The following is a 16,927-nucleotide window of genomic DNA, read 5'->3' as shown; positions in this document are numbered from 1 at the left end:
ACAACACCTTTTGTGTTTTCTAAGATGTCAAGCACAATACTTTACATGTAATCGGTATTTGTTAAAAATATTTATTTATTTATTTATTTATTTGATCGCCAGAGATCACAAGTAGGCAGAGAGGCAGGCAGAGAGGGAGAAGCAGGCTCTCCGCTGAGCATAGAGCCCCATGCGGGGCTCCATGCGAGGCTCAATCCCAGGACCCCGAGATCATGACCTGAGCCGAAGGCAGAGGCTTTGACCCACTGAGCCACCCAGGCACCACCCCCCCCAAATCTAACAAGTTTATACAGAGGTCTCAAATTAGTTAAGTCATGAATACAGTGCAGATGTTCTAATAACATACTGTTCTCCCAAGTCTGTGTCCTTGGAAATGGCTCCCACTGTGGGAAGGGTGGGCAAAATATACATGTCAAGGACAGGAGAGCAGTGAGGACTCTCTGATTCCCTGGGCCAGCAAGCAGGTCAACCAGAGGTCATGTCCTCCCCATGATCACCCCTCCCCCTATCGAACTCTGGGTTCTATGGTGTATAAATGCAATTTCAACTCTGATTTGAAGCTTCTTTTTACCCATGTAATAATCTATTTTCTTTAGTTTTTAAGACAGTCCTTCCTGAGGTAGCATGGGCATAGTTTAAAAGTAAGTTTCAGCTTTTTCTGAGAAAATGTCTTCTCTTTAGCAAACAAACATAACGCCTAATCGTCAGTAATCCTAGATTTCCAGACTTCTCAATAGGAGGTACAGGAGACTTTTCATGTCGTTCTTTCGAGATGACATCCAGATGTCTACGTGGAAGTAGATTAGTCTTGTCTATGGGTTTGCCTTTGCTGTGTAACAAGCCAGTGTGATGAACAGAGTGGCTTAAAAAACCATCTTTTTGTTTAGTTTGTCAGTTTGTGCCAGGCTGTTTTTTAAGGTCGGACTTGGCTGAACAGGGCTGGGCTTTCTAACTCCTCAGCTGTCACAGGGCAGCTCACGTGGGGCCAGGCTGATTCTCCGTAACTTAGTTCATGTTTGATTGCTGTCTCACTCTCAGATGGGGTATAAATGCAATTAAGCCACATGTCGCTCATCAACCAGTAGGCTAATCTCGGCGTATTCACATGGCAGCAGTGGCAGAAGGCCCAGAAACAGCAAGTAGGTAAGCGCCTGTAACAGTTTTGTTAATGTCTCGTTTACAAGGCAAATTACATGACCAACCTAGATTTAAGGGGTGGGAAAGTGGAAAGCCTTTGAACGAAACAGAGATAATTGTGTTTTAATAAACTACTGTAGTTTGTCCTTTGATCCCAATTAATTCACTCTCCTCTCACCTTCAGAATCCCTGTACCTCTTCCCCAGAAGTGTCATTTAATTCCAGTTTTAGGCTGGAGGTCCAGGATCTCATGATTTAAATAAGATCTGAATGTTACTCCTTAGATGTGTTCCTCTTGCAGTCGTGAACCAAAGAAAACAGTGAATAAAAACACACATTATCTGTGCCTCACCTACAAAGGGAGAAAAGGATAGGATAATTATAAGTGACTTTTCCATTCAAAAAAGGGAAGAACAGGAGGCAGGTAGCAGGTGCTGACTTCTGCAATTCTGGAATCTCTCGGGGCAGACACTTAGTTCTTCTGCCTCTGGCGCCAGGGAATGTGTCCTGGTTAGGACCCCGTTCCCTATAGAAGTGGATTCCCAGTACAAAATTCTTAACTTTTCCTTGGCAGTAGTTACTTGGTCACTGTTTTCTATGGATCTTGACTCCAACCTTTGGGCTTATGGCTCTGTCCTCTGAAATGTTTTTTTCCCTACAAATATGGCCTCCAATTACAACTGAGTAGCATTCTAAGCTTGCTTCCTCCCGTAGTTGAGATACAGAAGATTTTTTTTTCTTTTATTTTAACAATCCTCGTTCCTTTTCCTCTAATCTACTGGTACTTTTACTGATATGTCTTCCATAACACCTGTGGGATTTCCATATACCACATTAGTCTACTCTATTCAACAAAGTACAGAATGTCAGTTGTTTTGAGACTGCCTCTCTCTTGACTTAATAGATGCCTTTTGGGGGATTAAGCTTTTATGTGACCACACCCTTATTCTTCTCAGAAGATTTTTTTTTAAATCTGTTTTTTTTAAAGATTTTATTTATTTATTTGAGAGAGAGAGATAGGCCATGAGAGGAGAGAGGTCAGTGGGAGAAGCAGACTCCCTGCTGAGCAGGGAGCCTGATGTGGGGCTCGATCCCAGGACTCCAGCATCATGACCTGAGCCGAAGGCAGTAGCTTAACCAACTGGGCCACCCAGGCGCCCCATCAGAAGCCTTTTGTATATTCTGGAGAGGCCATTTCGTACCTCCTTGAATCTTTCAGGATTTTAAAGATTTATTTATTTATTTATTTGACAGACAGAGATCACAAGTAGGCAGAGAGGCAGGCAGAGAGGGAGAAGCAGGCTCTCCGCTGAGCATAGAGCCCCATGCGGGGCTCCATGCGAGGCTCAATCCCAGGACCCCGAGATCATGACCTGAGCCGAAGGCAGAGGCTTTGACCCACTGAGCCATCCAGGCGCCCCTCTTGCAGGATTTTAACAAAGGGTTTTACAGACAGATCCTTGATTTGATCTTTGTTCTTATCTTTTTCTTCACTTTACTTGTTACTAATCTGCTTGGAGGTTTCTCAAAAAGTTAAAAATAGGACCACCATATGATCCAGCAATTGCACTACTAGGTTCATGTACCCAAAGGATATAAAGACACTGATTTGAAAGGGTCCATGCACCTTGATGTTTATAGCAGCTTTGTCTGTAGTAACCAAACTATGGAAACAGCCCAAGCTTCCATCAACTGATGAATGGATAAAGAAGATGCCATATATAATGGATTATTACTTGGCCATGAAAAAGAATATAGTCTTGCCATGTGCTATGATGTGGATGGAGCTAGAGTGTATTATGCTAAGTGAAGTAAGTCAGATAAAGACAAATACCATATGACTTCACTCATATGGAATTGAAGAAACAAAAAAAATGAACATGGTTGGGGGGATTAAAGAAAAAAAGAGGCAAACCAAAAGACAGAATTTAAATATATATATATACATTTATTTATTTATTTATTTATTTATTTATTTAACAGAGAGAGAGATATAGAGAGATCACAAGTAGGCAGAGAGGCAGGCAGAGAGAGAGAGGGGGAAGCAGGCTCCCCACTGAGCAGAGAGCCAGACGTGGGGCTCTATCCCAGGACCCTGAGACTATGACCTGAGCCAAAGGCAGAGGCTTAGCCCACTGAGCCACCCAGGCACCCCCAGAAGACAGAATTTTAACTGTATTGTGCAAATTGAGGGTTGCTGGAGGGGAGGTGTGCGGGGGTTGGGGGTGGATGGCTTAAATGGGTGATAGCCATTAAGGAGAGCATTTGTACTAAAAAGCAATGGTTGTTTTATGTAAGTGATGAATCACTAAATTATACTTCTGAAACAAACAAAAGAAAGAGAAAGAAAGAGAAAAAGAAAGAAGAAAAAGAAAATAATTTGCTAGTTGGAGATACTGGAAATGAGAAGCAATTTGGTTTTCCAACCCAACTTGTCCTACCCCTTTATTTTCCTTTTAAATTCCGTCTGGGGGCACCTGGGTGGCTCAGTGAGTTAAGCCTCTGCCTTTAGCTCAGGTCATGATCTCAGGGTCCTGGGATCCAAGTCCCACATCTGGCTGTCTGCTTAGCGGGGAGCCTGCTTCCCCCCTCTCTCTCTGCCTATCTCTCTACCTACTTGTGCGCGCTCTCTCTCTCTCTCTCTGTCAAATAAATAACCAGGGTGATGCAGAGACAGGGGCTGAGAATTTATTGCCATAGTTCTTCAGAGAAGGCTGTCAGGGAAGAACTTTCTGAGGAGCAGATATGTAAGATAAATGTACTCTGTCCCCTTTATTTTTCCCGTTCTTCAGATTGAATTAATATGCTTCAAAATCCAAATTTCATCCATTAATTTAAGCTTTCTAAAATTCACATATTGTGACTTCACTGTTGGCTTCAGGATGTGGGGCATAGAAGGAAGAGCTACACATCTTCTTTCTCATTGAGAAGGTCATTTTGGTATATGTTTGTAACTTGGACCATGAACTGTTTATTGTCAGTCAAGGACAATCATAGAACATAATCCGGTCAACCGCAATAGACTGGATACCTTAGTTTTTTTCAACTGAAAATAAAAGTAAAATTGATAGCATCTATTTCAGGAGTTGGCAGACTTTTCCTGTAACAGGCTAAATAAACAAATATTTTAGGCTTTGCTGAATACATGATCTGATACAACGACCTGACTCTGCCTTTGTAGGGTGAAAGCAGTCACAGATGCTATATGTAAATGAATATGACTGCATTCCAATACGACTTTTTTTCTTTTCCTTTTTTCTTTTTCTTTTTTTTTTTTTTTACAAAAACAGACGGTAGGTCAGATTTGGCCCTAGGATCCAGTTTGGCAACCCCTGACCTAACTAATAGCTCCAAGTTGTAAATGAGGTAATTGACTTTCTATACTAAACACATTGTCACAGTATGAGTCCTCAGTAAATGTGTTACATTTAGTAAAATTATGATTAGTATTATTATGGAGCTTACAAAGGTGTCAAATCCAGAGCAAAATTCTCAGTTTGATCCATCATCAAATGTTTAATGTTGTGCTCTTTCATTTTCCTCATTAAAATTCACTTGTATTTGGGGTTCCTTTGAGCCTTAACCAAGTGAGCAATAGATGAATAAGCTGGGAAATTCATGGGTAATCCTTATTGATTGTTAACCTAAATATGTTTTTATTTATTTATTTATTTATTTGTTTGTTTGTTTTTTTTTTGTCAGACCAACTTTTAGTGCCTTTAAATAACATTAGAAATAATAAATGTCTTACAGATAATTCCCCAAATGGCTGTGGGCTATAATCACTATCCCTAGACACAGGACAATTTATACTTCACTTGGGTATTTTCTATCCTCTCTGTTCTCAGAGTCCTTTTTCCCTTTATTTGTGTCTGTTCTTACAATCAATATCATCAATATCATCCCTGGGCCCTCCTATATTTTTGTTTTCTTTGTGTTTTTTGTACTTAACCTCATAGCACAATGTGTAGGTTAGAAGCAAGATGATTTAAAAATTGCTGCTGCAGGTTGTCTGGAAAGTTCTTTCAAGTTAGAAGGAAAGGTTTTTAAATTTTTTGCCATCAAGAACAATAGAATGCTTAATTAGATTAAGCATGAAGACTCCTGTGTGTATCAATTAATGTATACTCTCCTATTTTTTGTGGGTGTATTACTGATTTTGAAATGCATTTAAGTACATTGACACAGAGCAAGTGAAAAATGCAAAATATTTTTGGAATGGTTGAAAGACTTCCCTCCCACCTCTGCCATGAAATTAAGCATTAGGCCAAAGAAAGCAGTGCTAATGTTAGGGAATACACAAAATTTTACCTTTTATTTTGTTTTACTTAATTTAATTTTATTATGTTATGTTAGTCACCATAGAGTACATCATTGTTTTTTTTTATTTTTGCACCATTAGTTTTTGATGTACTGTTACATGATTCATTGTTTTTGTGTAACACATCCAGTGCTCCATGTAATACATGCCCTCCTTAATACCCATCACTGGGCTAACCCATCCCCAGACAGTCCTCCCGTCTAAAACTCTCTGTTTGTTTCCCAGATTCCATAGTCTCTCATGGATCCTCTCCCCCTCTGAGATCTGCCCCCCCTTCATTTTCCCTCCCCTCTCCTAATGTCCTCCATGCTATCTATTTCACATGTAGGTGAGACCATATGGTAGTGCTATCTTCACTTATTATAAATACTAGTGGGAGAATAAGCTGCATTTTAGTTTATACTGGGTATGATTTACATTGAGAAAAAATTAATTACATAAATTCAGTTACATAAAAATATTGTGATTACTAAGATACCTCAAAGTATATATTTAGTGATCCTGGAGAAGAGGAAAATTCAAGTGTCTGGAAAGCACATCAAACTGTAATGGTGAGACAACTGGAAAAGTCAAATGTGTGAGGGGTGCCTGGGTGGCTCAGTGGGTTAAAGCCTCTGCCTTCAGCTCCCAGTGTCCTGGGATCAAACCCCGAATCGGGCTCTCTGCTCAGCAGGGAGCCTGCTTCCTCCTCTCTCTCTCTGCCTGCTTATGATCTCTGTCAAATAAATAAATAAAATCTTAAAAAAAAAAAAAGTTAAATGTGTGAAAGAGAAGACCAGTCAGTTGGGGGAGGAGAAGATGGCTGCTTTCAAAGTAATGAGAAGGTTGATATACTGAAGAGGTACCAAATTTTTAGGCTATAAAATTCCCAATGGCACAAGTAGGCGGAATGAGTTTTTGCAAGAGGGCAGAATTCATGGTGTAAATCAATGGTTGTGGACCTGTTTTGAGTTGCTGAGTTGATGGCAGATGTGCTTACCAATGGTTTGCAAATGTTTGCTTAGGATTTCAGCCTTGTAGATCAGCTCCAGGCTACATTGGGGAAGGAGTTTGCATGGACCCCAGACAAAGTGCATAGAATAAATGAGAAAACTTTCTAATAAATAGAAGTAAAATACACAGCCTGATGAATTTCCCATCACCAAAAGAGTTCAGGTGGGTAGGAGTGATGCATGATGACCTGTCTCAGATTTCACAGAAAGAACCATTGTTTATTTAATTAATTGCATACTTTCTCTTCATTGGTCCTCCCAGTGGTTCTTTGACCAAAGATATATTTAGATACGTATTTTTTTTTAAAGATAATATCTTCTACTCAGCAAGTTTGTTGAATACTTTTCTCCAAGTATTTAAATTAGGGTAATTGAAATCTTCATCCATATAACAGTGCCTGCACAGGAATCAATTAATAGTTAGTGCAAAATCCTTACCAAGTACCATTTGAAATCATTACAGGTGTTGAGTGTGCTATCTATCTAGAGCAGTACAGACAGTAGCATTCTAACATGAATATCATGCTCATTTGTATACTTTATCAATTCTTCAGTTATAACTATATAGCTCATAAAATCATTCCGTTCAGAGATTTCTCTGAAAATTCTGATATTTGGCTTACTTGGGAATTTAAGAAACCATGATTCTTTTGAAGTGTTTTTGTTTTTGTTTTTGAAGGGAGGGAATTCAGAACTCCATTTAATAAAGGGAAATACATTTTGCCCTATAACCAGTCTTCAGCCTGGATTTTTAAATGATGAAATTGAATACAGATGCATTATCTAGCCTTTCTACATATCCGTCTACAGGTTTTTAAAAAGGGCCTTCTAAGAGGGGTGCAATTACCACCAATTTATCCTGAATTTTCAGAGAGACTGTATGGTATGGTTTACTCAAAATGTGGTCCTTCGAATAGGGGCACCAGCATCACGTGTAAGCTGGTTATAAATGCAAATTCATGGCTATCCCCTTAGTCTCAATCAGAACCTCTGTTGATCACATCCAACAACTATTTTTGACAGGCTTTCCAAGCTTTTTATTACATGAAGTTTGGGAACCACTGGTGTAGTTGAAGCTAAGTGGGTTTTGTGGTCATTCATTTTATTTATTTATTTATTTTAAAGATTTTATTTGTTTGACAGACAGAAATCACAAGCATGCAGAGAAGCAGGTAGAGAGAGGGGAAAGCAGGCTCCCTGCTGAGCAGAGACCCCTATACGGGGCTTGATCCCAGGACCCTGAGATCATGACCTGAGCCAAAGGCAGAGGCTTAACCCACTGAGCCATCCAGGCGCCCCAAACATTCATTTTAATCTGAATTTCTCTACTTACTAATTCTCTAAGCTATTGGATCTGTCTGTGCCTGTTTTTTATAAAGCAGGGATAATGAATTTTTCAAGGATGCTAGAGGGTTAAGGAAAATGTATGAAAAGTAATCAAGTCTAGCCAGTGTATAGTATTGGCAGAGTGGTTTTTATTTTTTTAAATTGGAGTAATGGTATGTACTATTATTTCAGTTTTTACTTGGTACCGAAATAATTACTTTGCATATATTTGCTCACTTAATCCCCATTGCAACCTTATTTGTTATGTATTCTTTTATCCATTTTACAGAGGAAGAAGGTAAGGTATAGGATAGCGAATTTTCAGCTACATGATCTGCTGAAAATTGAATGAATGTTAACTTAGTTCCAGTGGTAACTATTTGTGTTGAATTTCCAAGTTTTAATTAAAGATACGATGTTTGGGATTGGTACTTTGGGTTCTATTTTGAATTTTAAAAATGCAAAAAAAAATCATTTGTCACTAAGTGCTAATTCTCAAATGAATGTTACCTTCTTATATCTCACTGTATAATCTGTCTACATGGTGGTTTATTCATTGGTTTACTAATGGCTAATTTAATTTCTTAGAGTCTTTCCATGAGCTTTAAAACATTGTCAATGATGCTCTGAGTTAAATAATACCCGAGGTCTCATTGAGAGCTACACCTAATCATTTTTCCTATTTGTGATTTGAATAGCCCTTCTTTAGTACATTATCATTTTTTGCAGTATATGGATTGAACCTAGGGTTAATTACATATTTTTGACTTAACCACCATTTCCAATTTCAATATACTCCAAGTACAATGTACCTAGCGTGTTGATTTCTTTATTGTCACACAAAAAGGATAATACATTTTCTTGAGAAAGATGTCCTGAAATCATGGGGGTTTTTGACCGGGGGGGGTGGGTAAGGCTGGGTTGAGTTCAAGGCTAATAAATATGTAAAATATTCCTTCAGGACTGGGTCATGCATTTTTCAAATGAAACGCTCACATGATACTGCTGTGAATTGAAAATCAGTGCCCTCTGGCCTGCCAGGTTCTGATGGCCCTCTGAACACTTTTAATCAGCACTGGCTTTCTGACAGTGATTAGTGAGAACTCAACTATTAGGAATTACTTTTTTCATGATTCCTAATATTTTCCCCACCTCTCTGTTGCAATTATTGCTAGCTCTGTGGGGTATAAAGTTTATAGTCTCAAATTTTTCTCTAATACAGATTTGATGATCTCATCACTTCTTTTGTTCTGAGCCGGTGGGAAGTTAGAGACTTCTGACTAAGGAATCTTTCGAAGTGAACTAAGAACTGGGTCACCAGATATGTTTTGTGTACTCTCTTGAGTATCGGAAGAGTGAAATGGAAATAAGTTTCTAGAAAAAGAACACCTTATAATGTAGTGCTCTCAATTAGCAAATTAATTCTCTCTTGGTTGAAACAAACAAACAAAAAGCTACCCCATTGTCATCGTCAAAATTAGTATCCTTGCTGCTGACATAATACTTGATGTTTGCTTTCCAAAATGGTAAGCCAATAACTATTTTATTAACTTGTTGTAATTAACACAAAGAACATGCATACACTCATTGAAAGAGCCAAACTATAAATAATAGAAAGCCCATTTGTGTGGGTGCCTTGGAAAAATATTTTTTGGCCATTTACATATTTTGTACCAAAAAAAATCTTAGGTGTTCATTAATTCTTAAAAGTGCAGTTTTGTTTCCCTTATATAATCTTCTAGAACAGTTGGTTTCCGTATGCAATTTTTATTTTCATTATACAGAAGATTTTTGTTCTTAATTACTTCTTCAAAGCTGTTAGTTACTTTAATTGATAAATTAAACAAACTTCTTTGTTAGGTTTTATTTTTATATTTAGAATGGTTTTCCTTCTTAATTTTCAGCTTCCTCAAGAACTATGATCTTGATGGTACTTTAGGTACTGTTTAACTATGAGACTGTTAGTTACATACTCACTTTTTTCTCTTTTTATTTTCATTTCCTTCATTGTCCTTTGGAGGGGGAATGTTTTTTATAAAAGTTATGAACTACAGAATTTTTACTAGAAATAGCAGTTGAGTGTTTGCAAAAGAACACTTGAAATCAGGAAGAAGAGAGAAAGAGAGGAAAGAATAGGGATTAACAGAAAATCATAGCACACACTGAGTGAAGGAATGACACAAACACACTGTCCAATGATGAATTTGTGGCCTTATGTTAACCTAATAAAAGAAACTATTTCTCTCTGGTACTGCTTATGTCCAGTACTGTTTATGTCTGTTCTAATAAAAAGCTTTTAAAACAGGAGTTAAGCTTTTAAAACCTGATTCTCTTTATATGTCACATTTCCTAGGGATCGTCTCATGCCATGTAAAGAATCATTTTGCCTTTGTATTAGAAACTGTGACTAAGAATTTTTTTGGTACAAAATATGTAAATGGCCAAAAAATATTTTTCCAAGGCTCCCACACAAATGGGCTTTCTATTATTTATAGTTTGGCTCTTTCAATGAGTGTATGCATGATCTTTGTGTTAATTACAAGTTAATAAAATAGTTATTGGCTTACCATTTTGGAAAGCAAACATTAGTATTAGGTCTATTTCTTTCATTTTGTTTTTCTTCATTAGTTTGACAATTCCTTAGAAAGTGATTATACAATCTTTTATTTATGGCCAGGTCAGAATTTGCGGTTTATATATTTAATAGAATGTATGACAGTTTAGTTAATGGGAGTGTAGACTGTGGGATTTTAGTCTTCTGTCATGTTTTATGTGTTAATTAGATAAATATGAAATGGTTGCATATATCAAGAAATATCAAAAGTTTGGTCTCTATATTCTCGAAACCGTATGTTTCCACATAATTGTAAAAGAGCACCTTTCAAGATTTTTATCTCTATCTTTAGACTCAATAATACTAAGTATAATTAAAATCTATTATTTTTCTATCACTGAATTAAAATAAAACTTTTTAAGCCATTATTAGGCAAACGTTTCTTTTGCAGACAATTCTATTCTTATTACTATTCCTTATATGCCCTTCTGACATTTGTCCATTTTATTTTAAAATTGGTGCTGTTGGGCTCATTGGAAAATCTGACTATCTTAGGCACTCAGTGGTTCTAACTTGAGTTGTCACTCATTACGATTTCAGTATAAAATATAAGCCGGTGTAATGATTAATGATGGATTCTTCGCATACAAACATATCAGGAAAAATAAAAAAATATATAAAACCCTAGATAAGATTTTAACTCTTCCTTGAACTAACCATTAGCTGTTTTTCATCATACCTGTTCCAATTTTAATTTATCCTATTGTTAAATTCCCCTTGGGAATTCAAAGCACCATTAAAATTTCATGACCAAGTCAATTAAAAAAAAAAACACATACCATTTTGTATCCTGTTTATCAAATTGCTTTGGAATCCTATTTACCTAGCATTCCATTTCTTTTAAAAGAATAGGAATTAGTTGGAATAACTGCAGCAAGTTTGTTTTATTTTGTTGGTTTGTTTATTTTTACACACTGTTTCTAATTCCTTTCTCTTTAAAACTTCTGACGCCAAATATGTGGAGGTTTTTCCCCATACCAATGAGTGCTCTTAATTGTCTGGACATGAACAGGGTGTCCTACAGTTCAATTCTGATATTAACTATGTAGAGTTAATGCCGATCCCACAGAATAAGAGCTCAGTCCCACAAGACCACTCTCACATCAGATACAAATTGCAAGTCCCAAATTTCTACCTGTGCTCCTGGCCACGTGGCTAGAGATTGGGAGTTCTTTTTCTTTTTTAAATTTTAAATTTTATTATTTATTCATTTATTTTTCATAGCCATATAATATATTTTTATCCCCAGGGGTACAGGTCTGTGAATCGCCAGGTTTACACACTTCACAGCACTCACCATAGCACATACCCTCCCCAATGTCCATAAGCCCATCCCCCTCCTCCCACCCCCCTCCCCCCAGCAATATTCAGTTTGTTTGTGAGATTAAGAGTCACTTATGGTTTGTCTCCCTCCCAATCCCATATTGTTTCATTTATTCTTCTCCTACCCTTTTAACCCCCAATGTTGCATCTCTACTTCCTCATATCAGGGAGATCATATGTTAGTTGTCTTTCTACAATTGACTTATTTCGCTAAACATGATACCCTCTATTTCCATCAACATCATCAAAAATGGCAAGATTTCATTTCTTTTGATAGCTTCATAGTATTGCATTATGTATATATACCACATCTTCTATATCCATTCGTCTGTTGATGGACATCTAGGTTCTTTCCATAGTTTGGCTATTGTAGACATTGCTGCTATAAACATTCGGGTGCACGTGCCCCTTCGGACCACTATGTTTGTATCTTTAGGGTAAATATCAAGTAGTACCATTGCTGGGTCATAGGGCAGTTCTATTTTCAACATTTTGAGGAACCTCGAGGCTGCTTTCCAGAGTGGTTGCACCAGCTTGCATTCCCACTAACAGTGTAGGAGGGTTCCCTTTCTCCACATTCTCGCCAGCATCTGTCATTTCCTGACTTGTTGATTTTAGCCATTCTGACTGGTGTGAGGTGATATCTCATTGAGGTTCTGATTTGTATTTCCCTGATGCCGAGTGATATGGAGCACGTTTTCATGTGTCTGCTGGCCATCTGGATGTCTTCTTTGCAGAAATGTCTGTTCATGTCCTCTGCCCATTTCTTGATTGGATTATTTGTTCTTTGGGTGTTGAGTTTGCTAAGTTCTTTATAGATTTTGGACACTAGCCCCTTATCTGATATGTTTTATTTTTTTATCCATTCTGATACCCTGTCTTTTGATTGAGGCATTTAGCTCATTAACATTCAGGGTAACTATTGAGAGATATGAATTTAGTGCCATTGTGTTGCCTGTAAAATGACTGTTACTGTATATGGTCTCTGTTCCTTTCTGATCTACTACTTTTAGGCTCTCTCTTTGCTTAGAGGCCCCCTTTCAGTATTTCCTGTAGAGCTGGTTTGGCGTTTGCAAATTCTTTCAGTTATTGTTTGTCCTGGAAGCTTTTAATCTCTCCTTCTATTTTCAGTGATAGCCTAGCTGGATATAGTATTCTTGGCTGCATGTTTTTCTCATTTAGTGCTCTGAATATATCATGCCAGCTCTTCTGGCCTGCCAGGTCTCTGTGGATAAGTTTTGCTGCCAATCTAATATTTTTACCATTGTATGTTACAGACTTCTTTTCCTGGGCTGCTTTCAGGATTTTCTCTTTGTCACTAAGACTTGTAAATTTTACTATTAGGTGAAGGGGTGTGGACCTATTCGTATTGATTTTGAGGGGCGTTCTCTGTGCCTCCTGGATTTTGATGCTTGTTCCCTTTGCAATAATTGGGAAATTCTCTCCAATAATTCTCTCCAATATACCTTCTGCTCCCCTCTCTCCTTCTTCTTCTTCTGGAATCCCAATTATTCTAATGTTGTTTTGTCTTATGGTGTCACTTATCTCAAATTCTCCCTTCGTAGTCCAGTAGCTGTTTGTCCCTCTTTTGCTTAGCTTCTTAATTCTCTGTCATTTGGTCTTCTATATCACTAATTCTTTCTTCTGCCTCATTTATGCTATCAGTGAGAGCCTCCATTTTTTATTGCACTCATTAGTAGCCTTTTTGATTTCAGCTTGGTTAGATTTTAGTTCTTTTATTTCTCCAGAAAGGGCTTTTATATCTCCCAAGAGGGTTTCTCTACTATCTCCCATACCTTTTTCGAGCCCGGCTAGAACCTTGAGAATCATCATTCTGAACTCTAGATCTGACATATTATCAATATCTGTATTGATTAGGTCCCTATCCTTCAGTACTGCCTCTTGTTCTTTTTTTTTTTTGTGGTTCATTTTTCTGCCTTGTCATTTTGTCCAGATAAGAGTATATGAAGGTGCAAGTAAAATACTAAAAGGGTGAGAAAGTCCCCAGGAAAATATGCTTTAACCAAATCATAAGAGATCCCAAATCCTTGGTGGGAGAAAAGGGATAAAAAGAGGTTCAGAAAAAAAAAAAAAACCAAAAAACAAAGAAACAATTAAAAAAAGAAAATGAATAAAGAAAAATAAAAAAAGAAATATATATATATGATAAACCATTTGAAAAACGTTAAAAAAGAAAAGGTTAAAAGTTAAAAAAAATTTAGAAGAAGAAAAAATAATTGAAAAAGAAAAAAAAAATTTAACTGCAAGACTAAAGAATCATGAGTTCCGTGCTTTGCTTTCTCCTCCTCTGGAATTCCGCTGTTCTCCTTGTATTGAAACTGCACTCCTTGGTAGGTGAACTTGGTCCTGGCTGGATTTCTTGTTGATCTTTTAGACGAGGGGCCTGTTGTAGTGATTCTCAAGTGTCTTTTCCCCAGGCAGAATTGCACAGCCCTTACCAGGGGCCGGGCTGAGTAATCTGCTTGGGTTTGCTTTCAGGAGCTTTTGTTCCCTGAATGCTTTCCGAAGAGTTCCAGAGGATGGGAATGGAAATGGCGGCCTCCCAGTCTCCAGCCCAGAGGAACTGAGTGCTCGGGGCCCCACTCTTCAATGCACCCTCAGAGAATAGCGCCCAATTACTCCCATCTCCCTGGCTTCTGGCCGCACTCAGAGCTCACCAAGCCTGCGACTGTTTCAAGGTAACCCTGAGCTGAGAGCTCACTCCTCGGCTCTGTCTCTGTAACCAGCTTCTCGGTTCTAATACCTGCAAGCTCTGCAACACTCAGACACCCCCGGTCCTTCTGTGGCCTTGCGGGACCTGAGGCCTTCCTGACCCTGCATGGTCTTCACCCCGGTTTAGCCTGTGGAGTGATGTCCCTCAGCGGAACAGACTTCCTGATTTTGTGCTCCGTTGCTCCGCTGCTTGCCGGGAGCTGGCCCTTCCCTCCGCGGTCTATCTTCACCTCGCTTTGGATTGACTTCTCCACCAGTCCTACCTTTCAGAAAGTGGTTGATTTTATGTTTCTAGAATTGCTGTTCTTCTTCTCTTTGATCTCCCTTTGGATTTGTGGGTGTTTGCAATCTTTAGATAAGCTATCTAGCTGATTTCCTGCTACTTCTCTGCCATCTTGACTCCTCCCCCAAGATTGGGAGTTCTTGTCACCCTGCCTCAGGTTTGATATGTGCTAGAACAGTTAACAGATCTCAGGAAAGCCCTTTATTTATTATTACTGATATTCTAAAGAATTATCAAGCTATTACTGATTTATTATAAAGGATACAACTCAGAAAGTCAGATGGAAGAGATGTATAGGGCAAGGTGTATGGGAGGGGAGGGTTGCACCCTGCCAGCCCTTCCATATGTTGACTAACCTGGAAACTCTGCAAACCTGGTCATGTAGTGTATGTTCTGGAGTTTGCACTACATAGACATGATGAATTAAACCAGGGACCATAGGTGCCGACTAAATCTCCCCTCTCTCTCTCCCTTCTCCACAGACTGAGAGATAGGACTGAAAGCCTCAGACCAGGCTTTGGTCTTTCTGGTGACCAGGCCCTATCCCAAAGCCATCTAGGGTCCCACCGAGGGTTGTCTTACTAGATTAGGTGCTCCTGTGACTTAGGAAATTATGTAGGATTTGAGAGCTCTGTGTCAGGAACTAGGGAGAAAGACCAGGTATCTATTTCTCATTGTACCACATCTTCTATGATCAAAAAGAAGCCCTGAGAAAGACTGCTGCTTCTCTCACGCCTGCTGAAACATCCAGAATGCACAGAACTCTCCTTTTTATTCAATCACAGAAGTGATAACCAAATAACCCTTTTTTTTTCTAGCTAAGTCATCTTCTTGCTTTTCAATCTCGCATTTACAACAGATAATAAAGAAGCCTGTCCCCCCAACAACCTTTTTTTTTTTTTGTATCTCTCCTAGCCTTTAACACATTGCCCTGTCTATAGCATACTCCCAAAATATTTTGAACGGACTCTAAAATTAGCACCAGAGTAGCTTCTTGAAGTTTTCATTCTTTTACATATTAATAAACATTAAAAACAACCATCACAACAATGAAGACTTGCAAAAATTGAATTCCACTTGTGTGGAATTGTGCTTAAAAACTATGCTATGCATTCTCTCTAATTCTTAAAATATGTCAAGGTATGTCTTTGTTTCCCCACTTAATACATGAAGCTCAGACAGCTTAATTGACTTTCCCAGAGTGACACAGCTGAGATTCAAATATGGGACTGTTTGTAACTCTTCATGCCAGAAACTTTTTAAGAGTTGTCTATATATATGAACTGGATTTTTACAAAATGAAATAGAGTTGGCAAAAGTTACAGTGTTATTTTTACTGCCCTATTTTCTAGTGTCTCCAAAACTTTGGTACGTCCCTATCCCAAACCCCATGGGTGGAGATATATTTTATATTTCTACATGAGGTTTATTTCATCTATTATAATATCCATGATGATGAAGAAAATGAAATTAGCTCTGTATCAATGTTTTTACATTGGAAAGCTTACATCTATTTAGTATTTTGTCTTAAAATTCAAGAAGAAGGGGGTATTTTCCTTACTGTACAGCTTTGTGTGTGAATACAAAATAGTAAAAAAAAAAAAAAAAATAGAAGTGACTATTCACTTCTATCAATAGGGTACAGTTTTATCCCTAGAGGTTACTGCTTATATAGAGCAATCAGTACCTTCTCAGTATTAGTGTGTGGCGGGGGTGTATAAAAACAGCAACACTTTAAGCTTTGAATTTTATAATAAAAACCATCAAGTAGCAATTTTTTATCCCCATTTTCTATCCTCTATCCAGGTGAAAGTATTTACCCTTTGTATCACTAGTTCAGTACTGTCAGAATTTTACCATCAGACAATCTGTTGATTGAAGACGATAGCTTTTTGGATAAGAGGTAGAGGACAACTTAACTAATAAATGTGGCAGAATGATATTGACAAAGTTTTAGACTCTGCATTCTAGCTAGCATATATTCTGCATATAAATGGGAAAAATCACATAGTCTGACAAATGCTAATGTTTCATAGAAAATTCTTTCCTGAGCTCTCTATTTTGCACAGATCTGATGGGAATTAAAAAGCTTTCTCACCTCAACTGAAAAATCGATATTTAGAACTCAACTGATGTCAAATTTGGATCCCAGTTTAGCCCCTGATTAATTGAAACATGTCCTATATTTCTTGTTTTTT

At 37.9% G+C, this 16,927-nt stretch overlaps 1 protein-coding gene across 5 annotated transcripts in view; it reads left to right on the top strand.

The window, feature by feature from the left end:
• Positions 1–16,927, top strand: part of LOC309861003 (uncharacterized protein) — a 203,732-nt gene that overhangs the window by 174,514 nt on the left and 12,291 nt on the right. Inside the window, exon 2 of one of the 5 annotated variants that reach the window (XM_082723405.1) lies at positions 14,213–14,412. The exons of the other annotated variants lie outside the window; for them this stretch is intronic. Coding sequence (XP_082579531.1) covers positions 14,213–14,412 — 200 coding nt within the window. The remainder of the gene's footprint in view (positions 1–14,212; positions 14,413–16,927) is intronic. 5 annotated transcript variants of the gene reach the window in all.

This window comes from Mustela nivalis, assembly GCF_964662115.1.
Source record: "Mustela nivalis genome assembly, chromosome: 3".
Classification (NCBI taxonomy): domain Eukaryota; kingdom Metazoa; phylum Chordata; class Mammalia; order Carnivora; family Mustelidae; genus Mustela; species Mustela nivalis.
The sequence above is the reverse complement of the archived record's forward strand: the minus strand, read 5'-3'. Positions and strand labels throughout refer to the sequence as shown.